Source organism: Cynocephalus volans, chromosome 11, assembly GCF_027409185.1.
Source record: "Cynocephalus volans isolate mCynVol1 chromosome 11, mCynVol1.pri, whole genome shotgun sequence".
NCBI lineage: Eukaryota > Metazoa > Chordata > Mammalia > Dermoptera > Cynocephalidae > Cynocephalus > Cynocephalus volans.
This window is the reverse complement of record NC_084470.1, coordinates 83,363,187-83,384,373: the sequence shown is the minus strand read 5'-3', so window position 1 is coordinate 83,384,373 and position 21,187 is coordinate 83,363,187. Positions and strand designations below refer to the sequence as shown.

General features: G+C 37.0%; 1 protein-coding gene across 3 annotated transcripts in view; it reads right to left on the bottom strand.

Annotated features, from left to right (window-relative positions):
• The window catches only part of CHL1 (cell adhesion molecule L1 like), an 82,913-nt gene that overhangs the window by 35,087 nt on the left and 26,639 nt on the right, over window positions 1-21,187 (bottom strand). For 2 of the 3 annotated variants that reach the window (XM_063114835.1, XM_063114837.1), the window contains exons 4-10: window positions 20,296-20,418; window positions 19,054-19,224; window positions 18,038-18,085; window positions 16,227-16,347; window positions 11,803-11,987; window positions 5,374-5,505; window positions 135-275 (exon numbers count right to left, since the gene is read on the bottom strand). In XM_063114835.1, the coding sequence (XP_062970905.1) occupies window positions 135-275; window positions 5,374-5,505; window positions 11,803-11,987; window positions 16,227-16,347; window positions 18,038-18,085; window positions 19,054-19,224; window positions 20,296-20,418 (921 nt within the window). The remainder of the gene's footprint in view (window positions 1-134; window positions 276-5,373; window positions 5,506-11,802; window positions 11,988-16,226; window positions 16,348-18,037; window positions 18,086-19,053; window positions 19,225-20,295; window positions 20,419-21,187) is intronic. The other variant, XM_063114836.1, reaches the window with a different exon arrangement.

Below are 21,187 nucleotides of genomic sequence, written 5' to 3'. Positions count from 1 at the left end.
AATATAAGGTGAAATGTGTTTTGATTTTTTTTCCTATGTCTTAGGTGTCAAAAATTCAGTCAGTCCTTGTGAACATGACCTTAACCATTTCCTTCAGAAAACAGCAGGATAAGGCCACTCTCAGGTGTGCTTACCTACAACATCAATATTGGCACTGGCAAGGATCGTTCCGTGGACATTTGAGGCTTCGCACTGGTACACAGCAGTATGATTCGGTTGTAGGTTGGTAAAACTGATTTCCCTGGGGAAGACAACATCACCAGCAAATGGATGATCTGAAAGAGATTAAAGAATGTCAGTTTGATAAAGAGTAGGACATAAAATATTTATACACCATTTATTAAATGTGTCACACAGTATTTATATTTTAAGACCAGTTTAGGGTGAATAATAGTTCATTGAAGCCAACTCTTTAGACTTTCTTAACATCAACCATGGATTATTCTCTCCAGATCTTTTTGAATTTTCAATCTTCCATCAAATTAATTATTATTGTCAAAATATCTGTTGTTCTCCAGCTCACTGGCTCTCAATACCCAGAGCCATAAGGAAGATTCCAGAAGATTTGCTTGGCATTCAGTCCTGCTGTGAACTGACCCACACTGACTCCTCAGAATTTAAAGTCCAGATACTGCCCAGCACAAATTACATGGTCAACACATAGTGGTCCCCCCAGTCCACCAGCGTTGGCTGCTGTTTTCTCCCCGGATGCCTTTGTGCCTGTCCCACTTCTCTGCCCTTCTGCAATTTCCCGATCTATACCATCCATTTCATTTATCTTGCTTCACTATTTAACCACTTCAGGTTCATAGCTTGTGTATTTCATTTTCCCAGTAAGACTAAACTTTCTTTGAGAGCACAAACCAGGTTTTCTACTTTGGCAATAAAACCTACCTCACTCCTGATCCAAGTATAATTCTGGAAATAGCTTTTGGAAATGAGAATATCTAACATTTCTGGTGCATTTATTATGGGCTAAAGAACTCTACTGGATGTGGCACATGCGTATCTCATTGACTCTACTCAGAAACTGCCAGATCAGCAATTACGTGGCCATTTTAGAGGTGACGGATTCAGAGAATCTTCTCTGGATTTCAGAGAAGGTGACTGACATATCCCACTGCATCTAGCGGCATTTCTGACTTACACCCCATGCCTTGGCTATGACACTACAATAAAGCAGCATAAAGGAAAGCATATAAACTAGGAATGTCAAATGAGGGGCAAAGATGTTAAAATTTTTCATTTAAATGAAATGACAAGATTAGCAATTAATCTAATTTCTGTTTTCTGATTGCATCTCCATTTTACAAAATAATAATTATACTAAGTTTTAAGTGACAGGAAACATTGAATATTACATATTCAAATAGAAGACTTTTCTTATACATCTTTTTCCTATGGGGAATCATAAACAAATATATTTTTTTCACTTGACTGTGAGCTCCATGAGGGCAGGGTCTTGTCTGTGTGGTTGTGCAGTGGGTCCCAGTGCCTAAAGAAGAGCTGTCACACAGGAGGGAGTTAGTAGGTATTTGTTGGAATGACTGAATAAGTTACATTGTGTGGTGTTTTATTCCTGAAAGCCTCCTATACATAGTCAGAACAGCCCCTAAGAGATGTCCACGTTCTAATCCCTAGAATTTGTGAATATGTGACCTTATATGAAAAAGAAACTTTGCAGATGTGATTAAGGTTAAGGACCTTGAGATGGAGGGATTATCATGGATTATCCAGGTGGACCTAGTATAATTACAAGCCTCCTTAAAAATACAAAACCCTTCCTGGCTGTGGCCAGAGGAAGGTATGACTATGGAAGCAGGGTCAGAGAGATGCAATGCTGCTGGCTTTGAAGGTAGAAGGGAGCCATAGACCAAGGAATGTGGGCAGACTCTAGAAGCCAGGGAAGGAAAAGAAGTGGTTCTCTCCTATTGCCTCCAGAAGAGAACACAGTCCTGCTGACACCTTGATTTTAGCTCAGCAAGACTCGTGTTCGAATTCTAACCTACAAAATTGCAAAACAGTAGATCTGCACTGTTGTAATCCAATAAGTTTCTGGTAGTTTGTTATAGCCATCTTAATTTATCACGTATCTCTTGATAATCAGCAAAATGAGCAAGGTAAGGCTGAACTCTTAAAGAATGTGGCAAAGGACTGAGTCTCTGATCAGATTCTTCACTCCCACACACCACACCCAGAGTTCTAAGCCTTTCAGAGTTAACCACATCCCCTTTAATTTTCCTTTTACCATCCGACCCATGGGTGGCTCTGAATCAACATAGCATTGCAAAAGGAAAAAATGAGATCATGGCCTCAAGTTTGAGATGAAAAACAAATAAACGTTCAAATCTGTATTCTGGGATAAGTATGGAAATGGCAGAGTATTGCTGCATATTGGCAAAGGCTAGCAGGAGCTTCTGGGATTCAAGAAAGCCAAGTCTTTGTAATATCAAACAGAACACACTAGTCTTGACATAATTCAGAAATTCCTTGTCAGTTTTGTCTTTGGTCAGTTCAATGAGAAATAATGAAATACAGTAGGAGAAACTGCAGCTCTGGACTTAACCATTTCTGGGATCCATTTCTAGCTCTAAATGTACTTGGGTTGGGTTTGCAAATAAGTAATGTAACCCCTCTGAGCCTCAGTTGCCTCCTCTGCAAACTGGAGAATAATGAAATCTACTTTTCAAGGCTGCTATGAGGCTCAGAAATATTGGATGCAAAGCAAGTGAGAAAGGTTAGGCCTGTAATGAATAATAGTAATCATTCTGATTTAATATTGAAATAATACAGAGAAAGGATATGTAATACCTTAAATTATAAGCTCAAAGAGATTTCAAATCCTTTTGCCAACCCACTGTCATCAAACATGCCAAGCTATGAAGGTTCATGACCTGTTTGCAGAAAAGCAAGGAGAGCCGTGGTCAAGAGCTGGGGAAAGGACCCTGGGCTTGGGTTCCAACGGTGTGGCTTTGGTTCTAGGTCTGCCATAATTCAGCTGTGCCGTTGTGCATAAGTTTATCTTCAGCCTTCACTTCCTCATCCATCAACAAACCTGTTGGCTGTACTTTGGGAATAAATCCAGGACCTAAGCACCAGTACTACCAATCCAGCCCCAGCCTCAGCTTCTTTCAGGCAACCTCTTAACAGAGGTCATGCAGCTGAGTCTCCATCAGAGGCCAGAAAATCCCTTCTTAAAACGTAAAGTAGATCATGTCACTCTTCTCCCCTCCACGAGCTGCCCAGCATATTTTCAGTAAAATCCCAAGGCCCTACTTGGGCTTTCACCTTTACCTGTGCTCTGGCCCCTTCACCTCTTGGCTGAACTTGTCACCTAGCACTGCCCTCTCTTCACTCAGCTGCAGCCACACGACCTTTTCCCTAACACACCAAACACACCTTGGGGTCTTTGCACTCACTGACTTCTCCACCCTGAAAGCACTTTCACAGATATTTGCAAGGCTGACTTCCTCCTCTCCTTTGGGTCTCCATTCAAAGGTGAATTACCAGAGGGACCTACTATTACTATCTTCAAATACCACAGCAACCCTTGTTACACGCTCCCCTTACCCTACCACTCTGCAGCACACACTCACGGGTTTATCTATCAACCATCTCTCCCCACTAGAATGTCCCATCCGGGAGAGCAAGGATTCTGTCCATTTTACTCACTGCTATGCCCCAAGCAATAAGCCTAGTGCCCTGCACATAGGAGGTGCTCAATACTGAATGAATCTGTTAAATATAAATAATAGTACCTCCTTTATAAGGTTCTTTTGGGGATTCTAAGTAATTTGGAAATGCTTTTCAGAAACAGTCAAATGCCATTCAAATATGAAATGTTATGATTTTCTGTTCCAGAGAACATAAAATCTGCATTCCTTATTTTAGCAAACTTAACTTTCTTTACAAACAAGAGTTGCCTTCACTTCTCTTCAGTCTACCCAAATCCTCATTTTTTTTTTCATTTCTTATTGTGTTTTCTAAAAAGGTGAAGAAAAAGTCTCAAATTTGAAGATAATAATGAAGACTAAGGGTTCCTGAGAGCTTGCCATGTGCAAACGATAACCATAAACAATATTTTGGGAGTGCCGTTTGTTTGGCAATCCCTGTGCTAAGCATTCTTTGTCAGTGTTTCTATTAATCCACATAACAACATGAGTCAGTCCGGTTTTGATCCCCATTTTACTGATGAGGGAACAGGTTTTAAAAGGGTCAGTAATACTCGCCGTCATGCAGCTAGCAAATGGTAGACTGGCATGCAAACACAGACAGTCTGGCTCAGGAGTTTATAAACTACCATGATTCTCTACAAATAAATCACTACCCTGTGTGGTTGACCAGATTTATCTCATTCAATCACAACCAACTACCATCATCTCCATTTTGCAGTTTAAAAAACGTAAGCTTGGGGAGATGCAGTAAACAGCTCAAGACCAAACAGCTAGGAAGAGACACAGCCCAGAGAGGACTCCAGGTCTGTGGACCACCAGGAGCCCCACCCTTGACGTGTGTGGGCTCAGGCAAAAGCACAAATGAAAGCCAAATACATATATCTCAACATTTTACCCACTCTCAATCCAGCTAATCAATTGACACAAAAAGTATGCTCTGTTCCCCTGACTGGACAAATACATTTGAAATGACCTGAGCCCCAGGTGCAAACCGAGGACTGGGGGACTGCTTGCTGTCTACGCTGGAGCATGGTGGAGTGAGGACAGTAGGCCCTCAATGCTGCTTCATCCTGCTTTGCATACCCAGCCCATCCGGACACGTCTCGGAGCTGACTGGACAAGGGAGTTTTCAGCTCTTGGGACTGGAGCTTGGTCAAGAACCAGCAGGGAGCCAGGGGGAACTGGCACAGGTTCAGGCTTGGCATGTCCCCTTGTCCCTGTGGATTTTTCCAATCGTGCAAATAAGCATGACCAGAGGATGGCCAGAGAAGGTCCCTGTGAAGGTCAGAGACCAGAATGGGAGTTGCCGTCCCCTGGGTCTAAGGCAAGTTGTGACTTCCAACCAGTGCTCTCAACCACTAGGTCACTATACACATTTCTTCTCAGGGAGATGAACAACAGTTGGCTTTCCTCTTTGAATGCATCCTCTTTCTCATTCAGCTGCTTTTTAAAAAAATTTTTATTTTTATATTTAATTAATGCAATGACCTACGCAGTAAAAACATTATTTATGGTTCTTCCATGAGGATTAGGTCTCAACAACTGAATTGCTTAGAAAGAGGCAATTTCTGATACCCTGGTTAGATCTGTCCTGCTGATCTAGCCACTTGCTAACTCTGTTTCACACATAACCTGACTATTATCTATCCCACCAAAGCACTGCCTCCAGCATTGCATTACAATTGGTTTTTTAACTCACTGTCAATAGGGGAGCCATTGACTCTCCACTTGATTGTGGGTTGAGGCTCTCCTTCTGCTTCACATAACAGGATTCCACTGCTGCCGGTGCTATACACGCCACTCTGAGGTTTCTTCGTCCAGCGAGGGGGCTCTGGAAACAAAGCAAAGAGGTCATCAGAAATTTTCTACCAAAAGGTCCAAAAATGTTAAGGCTTGTATTTCTACTATGCACCAGCAGAGGGCAGAAACCACAAAGTGGTTTGTGGCAACTGTTAGGTTAAATTTGATCTGCAAAGCAAGGTGGGAGTTGCTCCTGTGTGGTATGAGGTGTGTGTGCGTATGTGTTTAATTTGGCCTCTTAGCATGTATAATAAATCAATGTACTAAAAGTAGTTATATACAACTGCTTTATTTAGCCACACAAGCATCTATCTCACTAACAGAAAATGGGGTAGGAATAAGCAGATGGTACATTTATTTAGTGCTCGTTACAGCTTATTTTCAAGCTGCAGCATGACATCTACAAAAGGATGTTATTCAAGAAATATATTCTGAGCATTTTTTAAATGAAAGTAAATCAAAATTTTTAACACTTACTTAAAATATTTCTTAATTAATGACTTGATAGCATTTATATATACATATCTATATCTATTTATCTAATCAATTTGGAAAGTATTATGTACTAGAGATTCTTTTTGTAAAAGGGAAGGGAGAGATGCCTAAAAGCAACACTAGCTTTTTTGCCCTCAAAACAACAGAGGAAAAGATATGTTTAAATTACTTGCATTTTTCTATGCCCTAATACTCTAATATAATTCTAAGTGGGGCTTCAGAACAGAATGTGACATTTTTCTTCGGTTCAAACATTACTGTCATGTTTTGTCATCTTAAGAATATTACTAGGTCAGGAGTGAATAAAAGATTCAGATTAAAGTGTGGATGGTCTGGATGATTTGATTCAGAGAAAATTGCCCCAAAACTGCAGGTAGTAATTCCCATCAAGTGTTGATTGGTTATTTCCCCCAAGGCATTTTAGATTTCTATTTTTAGTTAAAAAGGAAAATCTTTAAAGATATATGGATGTATAAAATAAAAAATGTTATTTGAATATTTTTTAAAGTAAAGGAGGAAAAAGGGGATTATGTGAAAAAATATAACTTCGCCACAAGCAAAAGTATACAAATACCATGGCAAGCTCAAGTCTGAGCAGGAAGAGTACCTCTGTAATTATTCCACAGGGTGTGGACTGACTTGATGAATTCCAAGATAAATATTCATAATCTGTTCAGTTTGTAAATATTTAGCCACTTAGTTTAAAATGCAATAATATGAATTATGAAATGTGAATCACTTTCTGAGGTAAAGGGTTATTGTTTTTTTTTTCATTTTTGATGTTATCATTCTTTTTTTTTTTTAACTCTTTTCATACAACCACAAAAAAATTAAACATTTGTATGTTAGAGAAAAAAGCTCCCTGACCATGAGAATTATCATGTCTAAGATAGAAAATAACAATTATTGTTTTGAGAGCAGGTAAAAACAAAGATTACATAATGATGATATTTCTTTAAATGTCCATAAGTAATAAAATCAAGATTTCTATTCTCATCCTACAAATTTCATTATTCCCTTAGTGTCTACATTAAGATCTGTTACTGTTAGGACTAAAAGGGGACTAAGTTATCACCTTGTCCAACCCTTTCACCTTAGAGAGAAAAGACAGAGCTTTGGAAAAGTGATCTAAGCTGCCCAGGGTCATCACTAAAAGAATCCCCATTTCCTGTTCCTGCCACTCCGTGGATCTGCAGACAGAACCCACAGGTGCGCAGCACTGAGACTCTGAAGCATGGGGTTTGCTTCCAATTCACTGGGATCTCATTAATGTGAACCACAGACAGGAACCAAGGCCAACTCAAGGTACCACCTGTCACTTTCTGCTTCCAAATCCAAGCTCTCCCAGTATCTATCAAATAACTCAAGAAGTTTTGAGCATTCACTAGGAATCATCTTTAAACTTTATCTTAACCCTTCTTCATAAGCTTCTTCATTTCTTTACAAATGCTTGGACATTTATTTGTATCCTTCTCAACCCTGTTTCTCCCGTAGAAGTGGACTGGTCCTGAGCCAAAGAGGTAGACTTTGCCATGCAGTTTAAGAGCAACTTCAAGCCTGTCCTGCTCAAAAACATCTCCTTCTTCAGCCTGCCATGATACTGCCCTCACTTCCAGCCCAGACTCAGGCTCTCTGTGCCAGAGTCAGTGGTGACAGTCACTAGACTAGGGATCATCTTTCTTGTGTCCCCTCTGCTTGGCACAATGTCTGATATGGAACAGACACACATGGAGTAATTTGGGGTTGAAATGAAAGGATCATTCTTCAAAGACTCCAGTGGAAATGAGGAAAGAAGAGAACTCTGACAGGAGGGAATCACTACCTTCTTTCTAGTCATTCACAGTTTCGGTTTCAGGTATTTCCTGAACACCTTAGCCAGGTGCTACTGTGTTCACTAGAGAAGGCATAGTGAGCCTGAGGACAACAGATTTGGGCTGTGAAACTTTGGTGGTCAAGGTGTAGGTCAGGGGCAAGTAGTGACAGAGAACAAACATGTTTTCCAAAGCTTAGACCATGCAGCTCTATTCCTGAAGGGTACAATGTAGTGGAGAGGATGGGGAAAAAAGGCTCCAGAGAAAAGAACAGTTAAAACTAAATATTCTGATTAAAAACATCATCGTTGAATCCGGTTCTTTGTCACTTATCCTAAGATATACAGTAACTGATAAAAAATTATTCATGTAGAAACTTTATCCATTTTGTTATAATTGTAAATAAAAAAAAGAAGATGGTAAATTTCTCTTATGCTGCTGCTGAAAACAGAGATGCAAATGTCTAAACATTGAGAATCTAATAAACAACTTAATTAGAGATGTTTATCACTAGAAGAAAAACAAAACAGGAAATTTGATACCAATAAAACATACAACACAATGGTTTTCTTAGTAAACTATCTTATTACAGATTCTTATTGCATATCTATAGTTTAACAAACAAAAAATTGTTAGGTTCATTAACAGTTAGATTTAATTGCAACTTTTTAGGAATAGATTTGTTATTTGAAAATGAGGTTTTCTTAAGTAAATCAATGACTGAACTGCATTTAGTTCATGATATCCTTTTGAAACAGCTCCTTCCTCCAGCTGTGACTTTTAACTACGTAATAATATACAGAGAAAGTTGGTGTTCTAAGACTCTGTGTGGCTGTGTGATTTCTGTACATTTGCAATTAGGAATATCAAAGATTTATTTAGCTATTAAAAAAAGTAAAACAATTTTTTTTAAATGTTGTTTTGTTTTGTTTTGCAGAGGCTGGTATGGGGATCCAAACCCGTAATCCTGGTGTTGTAAGGCTGCACTCGAACCAACTGAGCTAACTGGCCAGACCCTGTAAAATAATTTTGGATAATATTATGGATATATAATTATATTTAAAATGCTTTCCCATTACACTTACTAAAATTCAAAATCTATAAATGATTCAAGAGCTGACAATATAAAAATTGTTGGTGGGAGCTTATTTTTAAATAAACAGCTGAAATGTGATTTTGATCATATTTTGACTTCTGGATTTAGAATGTTTTAGATACCATTCTAATATATATCTTTTTATTGATGTATAATTATTCATATCATGAATAAAAGAGAAAGGACAGTTATACTTAGTCAAGACATCCTAGCTGGTTTTGCTTATACATATTTTAGGGTTTGAAATGCAGTTGAATTTGATATTTAGGATGTTATAACTTAAATTACAAGGTTAGAGAATTTGATTTTGTTTAGTAATAAGGAAGAAATATCACATGTAGGGAGAATACAATTCAGTCCATGCTTTCACTTAAGCACACTGAGCATTTTCAGAATGGACTAGATTTTCAAAGTACACAATAGCGTCACTCTTTTCCCATATGGCTAATCCTTGTTATTTAATTTGGGTTTCCAAACAGGCGACAAAAAAGGGAAAGAAGAGGGTGTAGGAAGGCAGAAAAAATTTGAATAAAAGTGAACTCATTCATCCAGATGATTAATGAAGATTATATTTACTGCTTTCACACTTTAGGATGAAAACAAAAGACTTCTTGAGCTCAATTTGCTTTTCACGTGCATTGTTGTAAAGAGAAACTCCTAAAACACATAACTGAGGGTACATTTAGTAATTTCTCACTAAGAAGAAAGGGTTAAATGTTCCTCATAAAAACATTATTAATATCTCCAGTGCTAATAGCTATTTTATAAATAGTGAGAACAATTTGTTTAGGAAACCTATATTCCTTTGGAGTCCTATAGTCAACATTTTAAATTGCATATTAATTTTACATCTTTGATTTTTTTTTGCAAACCTTGCAATCCTTTTGAAAGCTTTGGTATTACAAGAAAACTGTGGCCAGATTGTTAAAATATTCAGCTACCGTAGCAATGTTCCAGCCATCTGGAAGGGTTTCTAATAGTCAGCAACTTGAAGTAGGAGCAGCTAACAATTAGACATGTCTGGTTCGTGGGGATCTGTGTGCACCAGGGAGGGGGTGGGAGTTATAGAAAAACATCCCTGATGCACGATGCAGCCAAATTACATGGAAGCATCAAATGATGACTAAAAATATAGATAACTCTTTTAAACTTTTCCTCTCTGAATTTTTTGAGAATAATTTAATGTCAGTGGAATATATCTCTGTTGTCAGATATTTATGTTAATGCATAATATTGGGATTTCTCCTATATGGGTTTTGCTTTTCTCAACCAAACAAAATCAAATTTTCATCTTTGGTTTTCCGTTTTTCCTACTTTAACTCATAATACACATTGCAGAGAGGACTTAGAAACACAGTGTTATTCCAAACAAACAGAGGCATGACTAAATCAATTATCTTAACATTTATCTGTGAGTGGAATCTGTGTGAGTCTTTTTTTTTTTTTTTCATTAATTAAAACAACAGGCCATTACTTAGGTGTTCCTTGTATAAATGAAAGCTTTAAGAGGTGAGCTTTACTGGAATATTAATGGGTGCCCTAGAGCACTAGTTCACTAAATGGTAGCCTGAAAGAGACAATTCTTTTCAATAGTTAAGCCTACACAGCACTAAATAAGTACAAATGCAGTGATTCTTCTTTAAATTTGATCAATACAGTCAACTAAGCCATAGATAGGAGGCCTCGATGTGATCAGATCCAGAGAAAATAGTCCGCATCAATCAAATTTACAGGAGGACTGGATAGTCTTCACTTTTGCCAAGCGGACACAGCCCTAATATCTGCGTTTTGTACCTGAACCTTTTTAAAAATGGTGTCATCATTGCCAACTTGTTTCTGTAACTACAACAAACGATAGCAGAACCTCAATTGATCAAAACGCTTGGACTTTGAAAGAGCAGATGGCTTGAATATAATGTTTTTTTCACTTTTTGATAGAGAATATTTATAACATACAATCTATTCTTCTTTCTTCATAATTAATATATTGAATATCACCTAAACCCAAGATATGAAAAAAAAAAAAAGTTGCATTTAAGAAAGAACTAAGACAATAATTTGACTCCCTTATTCCTCTAATGAAGAAACTAAGGTACAGAAAGGTGAAATAAAGTGACAAAGGACACAGTAAGTTAATGACAGGATTAGGAAGCAAAGTCCAAGATTTCTTCCAGGCCCTATCTATCATAATCCTTACTTCTTCTTTTATGATTCAATATTATGCAGTGCCCATACATGTATTACAATAAAAATCATTTCTCACAATATGATGATATAGGAAACTAGGTTCAATGACTACTTGAACAAAGCGTGGAAGTCATCTGTCTTTAACCCCTAACATGAGATCTTTTCTTGTCATTTGTCCATTCTACGTGATTTTGGGCAGTAAATGACAAACCTGATTAACTGAGGTGTGATACAGTAGCCCCCCCCCCTTATCTGTAGAGGATATATCCCAAGACCCCTGGTAGATACCTGAAATTGAGGATAGTATCAAAACCTATACATACTATGTTTTCTCGATCCGATAATCCATATGGGTACTAAGTGACTGATGGGTGGGTGGCATAGATAGTGTAGATATACTGGAGAAAAAGATGATTCTTGTCCCAGGCAGGACAGAGAAGGACGGCACAAGATTTCATTATGCCACTCAGGATGGCATGCAATTTAAAATTTGTGAATTATTTATTTCTGGAAATTTCCATTTAATATTTTCAGACCGCAGTTGACTATGGGTAATTGAAACCACGGAAGGCAAAACTATGGATAAAAGAGAACTACTGTATAATTCAGTGTCCACACTACAATCAAAAGTTCGAGATGCTTACCTGTTTTAATGTAATGCTTTAGAGGCAAAGACCCACTACGTGTATGAATTCGCTTTTTTTTAAAGTAGAAAAATAAATCAATCTAGGGAATGTACCTTCTACTATAACATGAAAATCATGAGTGGCTGTTCCCAAGAAATTGCTGGCTGTGCAGCGATAATTTCCTTTGTCCCGGTAGGAGACATTCTCTATCTTCAAAGTTTTGCCATAGTTTTCTTTTGTTTCTCTTCCCTTTGGTAAGTCACTACCCATTTTCTTCCAATCAACTTGTGGAGTTGGTCTGCAAAAAATAGTAATGAATAAACAAACATTTTTAAAAAGTGGAAAATAAAATGTAAGGAAACCCTCAGGACACATCTTTTATATATGCTCAGGTTACACTGAGTTACGTTAGCCTTCCCAGTGGACAGACCTGCACATCACCATCAACTGTGAACATCAAGGCTGGAGCAACTGCAAGCCCCTTTAATAGTCTACTTCCTTGGAAATTTTCTTTCCCCTCCATTAAGGGAGTTAACTACATGCAAATGCTGACTAGGTGTGGCTGGATGAAGGATAAATAATTGGAACCCATAGAAATAATATTATGAGACTTTTTTTTTCAAGTGTGAAAATCTCCCTGTGAGTGGTTTGAAGGGGCCAGAACTAATAGCCCTCTTCCTTGTGTGAGTTTAAAAAATACCATGCAGTAGGACCCAAGAGTCACGAAAAGGAAGCTGCGATTTCCCCTTTAATCCTAATGAAGCTGATACTGGAGAATGTGGCTCAGAGGAGAGCCAAATGTGTCTGGTAGACCGAGGAACAGCCCACTCTGGAGCAAGTTAGAGTCTGCAGCAAAAATGTTGCTGCCTCAGTTGCCTTCTCACTCCTGTGGGAGATAATGGAAAAGAAAATGAATCAAATCACCCTTGCTTAGGGCTTGGGAAAGATTCAATCATCCAGTCAAAACAACAAATAAACAAAAAACCAAGGTGATAACTTGTCACCAACGTGATAAAAACCTTCTCCACCTTAATAGGGAGGAAAATGGGATTGGGAAATCAAGGCAACTGGCTTAAGAAAAATCCCTTCTCATGAAAACCAGACAGGTGGAGAAGTGTTACCTTCTGCAACTCATTTGATTTAAAAATGATGTGGAAAGCATTAATGGCTGATTTTAACTGGAGGATGATTATTTTGTTTCTCCTCCCCAGTTGGGCTATATGAGATAGTGGAAGAAACTTAATTTTGCTAATTTTATTGGTGCTCCTTTTTCTTCCTGTCCATTTTTTTTTTTATTACTAATAGCTGTAAATTATTGCATACATTCTCAAGGTGGCCATTATTATCATCATTTTACCAGTAAGGAATACAAAGCTCCAAAAAACTATATTTGTGCTTTTCAGTCAATGTCCTTCCTAACTGTATATTCTTAGAATATATGCTTGTTGCCAAACCAACTATTAGTTAATAGCTAATAATTGAACAATTACCTCCAATTGTTTGTGTCAATGTTCTCAGTTGTTTGTATTGACAGGTAATGGTAAAACAGTTCAGTTATCATGCAAGAAAATATTGGAGGTAAAAATGAAGACCCTTTAATCCATATACATCTACCCTTTTCCCCCTCCTTTCAAGGCTCAAGTTCTTACCTGCCTTATAGATCTGGAATAATTGTGTTGTATTTTACCAGCACATGGCACACTTCTGTAGAAAACAGCAATGGTGCTCAGACAGGCAGCTGTAAGAATATATGCTTTGCTGGCTTCCTGAGCACATCACCTAATAGGACACATAACCCAAGTCTCCTAACTGCTTGCTTTTCTCTCCATCTGTCAAGTGGCAATTTGCCAAGTTACAGGCTGCTCTGGACCTCAGTTCCTCCCAAACAGAAGTTTTTCATGAGTCCATACTTTAATAGCACAAGCATCTCACTTTCTGCAAGATTTTTTTTCCCCTGGTCTTTGAAAACTAGTCTAATCCTCTAACACCTTTTACATAAAATAATAAAATAAAATAATTATAAGTATCAGGTGAACATGAGTCATAATTTTTCTAGGGACGGGTCTATACCACTGCAAGAATTTCCAACTATATTCTTGCCATTTTTTTTCTTTCATTTTTTTAAAATTTAAGGAACATTTTCTAACAGTATTTGAGCAAAGATCTTTTGAGGGAAAATATATTGCTTAATCCCTTTTTGTACACAAACATACACTATCTCATAATCTCAGATTTTTGTTTAGGTCTTTGGCCAACTTTTATTCTTATATCTATTTGTTTAAAATGTAGTGTCTTGCAATAGAATCATACCTAGCTTAAACTCATAAATTTACAAAACAGAGAGAAAACATTTGAGCAGGGCAGATGAGTCTATCACCACTATGCAGGGTGTGAATGAGTGTGAATTGGTACACAAATGTGCTCTTTCCACTGATGGAAAGACTCACTGTCTGCACTTCTCCTGGGGAATGAACACCTTTTCATCCTAATGAGATTCAAAATATCATTTTGACTATTCCCAATTTTCATCTAACTGAATCAACAGAATCGAAGTCCCTCACCATGGGCATCCCTTTGAAAACTTTCCTGTTGTAGTTAATACTATCAACATTTTCATTATTACTAACCATTTGCTGCAATATCCAATATTTACAACTTCTTCAGATTCAGGGGCAACGTCATTCTTTACTTGTTTCCCACCCCCTTTAAATGAGCAGAACAGTTTATTTGGTTAAAATATTGGGGTTCTGGGGACAGAGAGAATGGAATCCCAGCTCCTCCTTACACTAAACTTGCAGAATTGAATTCAACTCTCCCGGCTTCATTTACCTGCAAGTGGGAATAACAACAGCTATGAAATCTCATGAGGATAAAAGTACAGTGTCTTAGCTGTAACTATTTTTGTTACTGTTACTGTGTCTTAGCTATGATAAGACAGAGTCTTAGCTATGATAAGACAAAGTAAGACTCTTATTTTGTTACTGAATTTTAAAGTACGCTAAAAAACTTTTAAGAAATGTGTCACCTTTATCTAAAAAAGGACCAGATCAGATAGGATTACCCAACACAAACCCAGTACATGTAAAAAGAAATCACTTCAGGTGAAATCTCTTATGACAACGCATAGTGAATCTTCATGTCCCAAGGAAAACACTTATTTATATCCACTTTCTTTTCATATGTTGCTTCATGACACTTCGTTTTCAAAAAAGCACATGAGAGCATTTCTATTATTTTGAAGACAATCTGTGCAGTTGCCAGCCAATTCAAGAGGTAAATGATGGCATTTGTGGGAAATAAGAAAAAAGAATTACTGAAATGTTTACTTTGCCCAAAAAGTCAACCTAGAATAGTGGTGAACCTGCAAAGAATTTAATTTTTACCACTGTAAACACATATGAATGCAACCAATAGCGCAGGTGGTTACCACTATGATTCATACTGAACATGACGCTTTCATCTTCAAAAATAATACAGGGACCAAACTTCCTGAACAAAGGCCATGTCACAGCACATCTAACTAATTACATCAATATATGCTAGAAATTTAAAGCAGATAAGCAACCTGGAAATTTTTGCTGGATGAAAAGAGAAATTTACAAAGTTTAGGGGTCATAAAACCACTAAAATCTGCTCCTTTTCTTCATAATCTAACTTAAAACTAGTCATTCAGAATATATGCTGAATGATAAATGGATGTGATTTCTAAAATTTCAAATCCTAGTCAATCGAGTGCACTCCAAAAAGCCCTAAGACAAACTGATTATGGTTCAGACAAGTCAACTTGGGTGCTGGGGACATGGAATGCATTTTCCCATCATGTTCTGATTGGTAAGGAAGGATCATGAATTTGGAGGGATAGAGATAGAGACAGGCGACCTTGTATGACAAATATTAAATAAGATGGTCCCTGGTCACATGGACTTACACAGTAGTTACTCAATAAAGGTACCAATTTCAAGAGGTGACCAAGTGAGGTCTTTTAGTGCTTTCTGGGAGGAATTAGAAAAATACATTATTTTTTCATTTAAGAAGAAAGTCTAGTTAATTAGTTCTTGATTTGAAATTCTGAAATTGTATGGTCTGGACTTCCTCTGCAAAGAACAGTAGGGTCAAACACAGATAACTAGGGATCCTGAGAATCTGAAAAGAGAGCAGAGCTAGTAGCTTAGAAAAGAGGAGTGGGACAGATAATGTAGCAGGGAGAGAAAAACCGGGCACCAATAGCAAGGGCTGTCTACTAACAACCTCATGCTCGAAGGATAGCATCCTGCTATTGACTTAACTAAGGAAAATGGTGTCACTGTCCCCTGCATTCACAGTATCATATGGTGACAGAGAGATCTGGTTATAAGTCAGTCTCACTCACAGCCTGAAGTATGTAGAGTGAAGTGTAACAGAAATAGAGTAACAGAGTTTACTTATTTTCTAAAAAAGAACTAGTTTAAAAATGGATAGGCAAGCACATTCTTAATTGATGCCTTATTCTTTACAAGACTGCATGGACGAAGTCATGAGCAGGAGTCAGGTTACTCACAGGCCTTCAGCAAAACACTCGAGCAACAAGGTGTCCCCTTTGAGGACGGTAACTGAAGACTCACTGCCACTCTCCGTAGGAGGCAACAGCAGTCTGGGTTTTCTTTGCTTGATTGAATTTGCTACAAAATGGGGGGAAAAAAATGTCAGATTTTTTTCAAACTAAGATAGTTAAAGTTCTGTGGCACTAAATCTTTCTTAACACATATGTATCTATGTATTTATGTGTGTGTGTGTGTATGTGTGCCAATATGTGTGTTTACAAATATATGTGTATATATACATTTAAATATATTTCTATTAAAACAGACACCTCTTCTCTTACCATGAAGCACCGGTCGTCTGTCCCTCAGATGCGTTAACTAAGTGCAGCACCAAGTTTTAAGAAGGTTGTGATTTATACCAGCTCTTCCAATTCAGCAATTCAAACATTGTTTAAGATAAATAATTTCTTGATGAAGACCTTAGGTTAATTTATAGTCTATGATTTTATAGTCTACACCTCTAATCATATGTGGTCATATTTGATGGCTGTGTGTTTTTCTTCAATTTAATGTGCCTAAGTATTTTATAAGTTTCCTGTTAAAAACACAGCTTTCTGGGCTGTGCACCCAGAAATTCCAATTGAGGAAGCTTATGGTAGATACTAGGCATCTATGAATCAAGCTCTTCAGGCAACTCTACTAATAGTTTCAGGCCCTCAAAGAGAAGCACTGTTTTAGAAAATTATTAGCAAGCATTCTCACTAACTACAGATTGAAACATTCATTCCATTTCTTATTTTCTTAAGAATGCTTTTCCAGTACAACGGCAAAGTACAAGACTTCCATTTTCATTGCAAATGTTTATTTCATTTCTAAATGTTAACATAAAATGTTTTTCCCATCCAATGTCAATGTCATTTGACATGACATGGAAAGACAAAAAAAGGCTGACATTTCCACTCTCAGAAAGGAGGAATGTAAGGCGCTGGAAGCAGTCTATATACCTTGCTATATAGACTTCCTTATGGGTGTTTATTTATTAAAAAATAATTGTTGAACATATACTATGTGCAAAGGCTTTTATTGAATGCTGTGAAGATACAGCAATATATATGTGTGAACTATTAATCTCAAAGAAAATGATGTTGTGGAGGAATCAGTCAACCTTAAAACTGAAGGTGCTCCAAGAAGAGCCCTCATCTACTTCTGCTGGTGGCCATGTTGCCCGTGTATTGGTATCTGAGTTAAGTCACTGGTCCACATGATATAAAGAATATCTGTGGCATTCATGTCAATGATTCTTCTCATTATAGTAGACTAGCCTATTGCACAATTCAGGTTCACTCAGGCGTCTCCCATAGAACACAAATTCTGGTAGCTGTTCTATGGAAAAATAGAATTAAATAAATTTTAAAAGGTACCATAGACAAATGAGTTTGGAAAATGATGCAAACTGTATCCTTTCTCAGAGAGTCACAATGCACAGTTGTATGTTAAATATTCCAATATCCAAATAGAAACCCCAAATAATTACTCCACTAAATATGTACATCTATATATTTATCTATATCTATGTTAATTATATCATAAAGATTTCATTATATTTATATAATTATATACTTATAAAGATCACTCCCTTTACATATATTTAAGAGGAAAGGAGGGCAATAAAACCCTCTAAGCTAAAGGGTTTTCCTTAACAGGAATAATAATATCTCTATTAAACACTGAGATTTAATAAACTAATAGAGGAAAAATTCAAATTCTGAGATGATGATGCGCTACTTAAGGTGAAAATAAATGTCCACATTCTATGTATTCAACTTACCCTGGGAACCAATTTCTGTGGATGAACTTGAGTCAATAGCATGCTTTACTGAAATTAAAAAAAAAAAAAAAATGGAAGAAAAAAATCCCACAAACATAATGGTAGATGCTGATGTCAATAAAGAATGAAAAATCATATTTTCCTCTTACAAAAATTATAAAATGAGGTAGAACCATACTTCACTAGAACATTGTCTTTGAGAATAGAGTTTTACATAGAAGAAAATCTTACAATGAGCTTAATCGTCAATTACCACAGATGAATCCAGGTGGAGAGAATTGAAGTTATAGCTCCATTAAAGAGAATTGAGACCACTCAAAGGATGTTATAGTGAAGCCCTGGCATATTGCACCTACACATAACAATGAAAAATCATGGACTAAATTAGACAATGAAATGGTAATGCCAACTTTTAACAATATCAGGGCCAATTATTCAGTCAGTGAACTGCTGGGGATTATCTCTTCCTTTTGAATATTATGGTTCTTCCTGTCACTAATTACTTTTTCCCATTTGGGTACCCAGACTGGCATCTGCAGAATGAAGTAGGGAAGAGGAGAAATTCAAATAATTTTGCCAATTTGGGAAGGACCAAAAAAAGCTTGATATAATAAAAAATTTAATATTGATTCTTTTTATTTTCGGTTCTTTGTTATTTCTCTCCCATTTTCAGTCTGCTTGTTATCTAAGATCACAATAAATCAATGTCTTAGAGTTGCTTAGAAATCCCTGGAATTTCTTTGTGTATTTCACCCACTGAAAATGACTAGATCCTGCAGATGTCTAATGAAATACATTTGTGTCGTGAATTGAGATTTGATTTTCTGGCTGCAAGAGACAGAGCTACTGTGAATTTGCAGCTGCAGATGTCTCTTTCATCTGGATGAAGTCTCTAGAGTTGAAATAAACAATGGCAGAAAGTATCAACCTGGCTTTAAATGGCTTCAGCCAGAACAGAATTACAGACACATTTACATTCAGCATTCGCAATGGAAAGGTAAATTATCTGGACTTACAACTGTTAACTGTTAGCTTCATTGGCATTTTCTGTACAATAGTCCTTAATCTTGGAAATGCAGCAAAGCAACAGTAATCATTCCGACTGTCTTTTTCTTCCACATTTGCAAAGTATAGATCTCCCTTTTGGCTCATGTATACTCTTTCATCTTGTTCAATGTGTTCTAATTCTGGAAAGAAATATCTTGTCATCAAAAGGGGCAACTGTCCCTCATTACATCTCATCTTCCTTTTTCATTTCCCACTCTTTTCTATTATTTGATTTCATTTTTCTTGTCTGCTCTTCCTATTGTTTTCAAGTATGGTACTATGGGAGCAATGGGTGTGCAAGAAGTAAAAACAAATAGCAGCAACAAACCCCCTGAGAGCGTGGTTTTCACCATTAACCAAAAAAGCCCACTGGCGGACAACCAGTCTGTGCATACGACCTTTCCTTACCATCCAGACCTCCACCTCTGCTCTATTGGTCTACACTGGCTTATCTGAAAACTGGTCAATTCATATAATGACCTAATGGTTATTTTTATTTTCTTAGGATCATATTGCTTTAAAACAGAGGTCCCCAAAACTGTGTCTCTTTCCTGGATGCAGCCTGGAAGGTTCTAGGGTGACTGGAGCCCAGAACTTTTGGTTGTAGCCATGAATAGCTTCATTAGCTTTCATCTGAGGGCTACACAAGTATTTTTTCCCTGTGAGGCATAATGAGAAAACATGTAGCAGCACTGCTGAGGCAAATGTGAGAAGTGGGCTTTACAAGAAACTGGAATTTCAAATTGAGAGCCAGCAAAACTTTTTGGAAAATTAAGCACAAAGGTCAATACTAATTTCTTGGTGAGTCACTGCATTTAGCAGGTAGAACATTACTAAATTAGAAATATTAAGCTAGCCACACAAAACACAAACCACCATCACTGTAACACAGCTATATTCTAAAGAGAAGTTGTTTTGAATATAGAAAGTATTTTCTTCACAGAGACACTTTATCATTTCAGTAGCCGCTCCCCTTTTTAAATATGATGAAATAAAAAAATAAATAAATAGTGGTTTTCTAGTGTTTCACATACACACTTCAGTTTATGTTTAGGACTAGGCACAGACTTTAAATTTATCTAATTTTTAAAATCAATCTGATTCTACATTGATAACCTTATATAAATATTTTATTTTTGGTTTCATTATGTTATTTACATTGTGCATGAAAATAGAATTCTCCATTATTGATAGAACAGAGCATTACTTACCAATATTCATCCAATAAATGTGTAGAGGTGGGAGGCCTTTGGGAGGATTGCATGGCAGGACAATCGGATCTCCCTCCTCCACTTCAAGAGGGTCAATTTTTTCTTTTGGGAATTTTGGAACACCTGGCATACAAAATCATTTTAAGACATTATTTTAAAAGTAACTTTTAATGTCACAACTAATACCTTACTACATTCTTAAAAAAAATTGAGCATTTTTAATAAATTCAGCACTCTAGATCCTGGTTCTCCATTTCCCCTGCAGAGGTAAAATACTGTTAAGAATCTGGTGTGTGCACTCCCATGTTCATCGCAACACCATTCACAATAGCCAACCTAAATGTCCATCAGTGGATGAATGGATGGGGAAAGCTGTGGTATATATACACAATGGAATACTATTCCACTATAAAAAGAAATGATATCCCATCATTTGCAGTAACATGGATAGAACTGAAAATCATCATGTTAAAGTGACATTAGGCACAGACACAAAAATACTGCATGATCATATGCATATGTGGAATCTAAAAAAAAGTGGTTCTTATAGAAGTAGAAAGTAGAATAATGGTTACCAGAGGGAGGATGGAAGAGGAGGGGAAGCGAGTGGGGTTTGGGGGAGGAGAAGTAGCGGGCTAACAGGTACAAAATTATGCTATCTACGCTAAGTGAATCATTGTGCAGTATACACACGGATTGAAACAAAAAACTGTACTCCACAAATATGTACAAGTAAACGTTAAAATAATTTTTTTTTTTAAAAAGGATCTGGTGTGCATCCTTACACAACCTTGTATTTTGAAACCCTGGACAAAGAATATTTTTGCTATGTGACATCAATAAGACAAGAATACACTTGTGAATATTTCTGTGACCAGAGGTGTAAACCCTG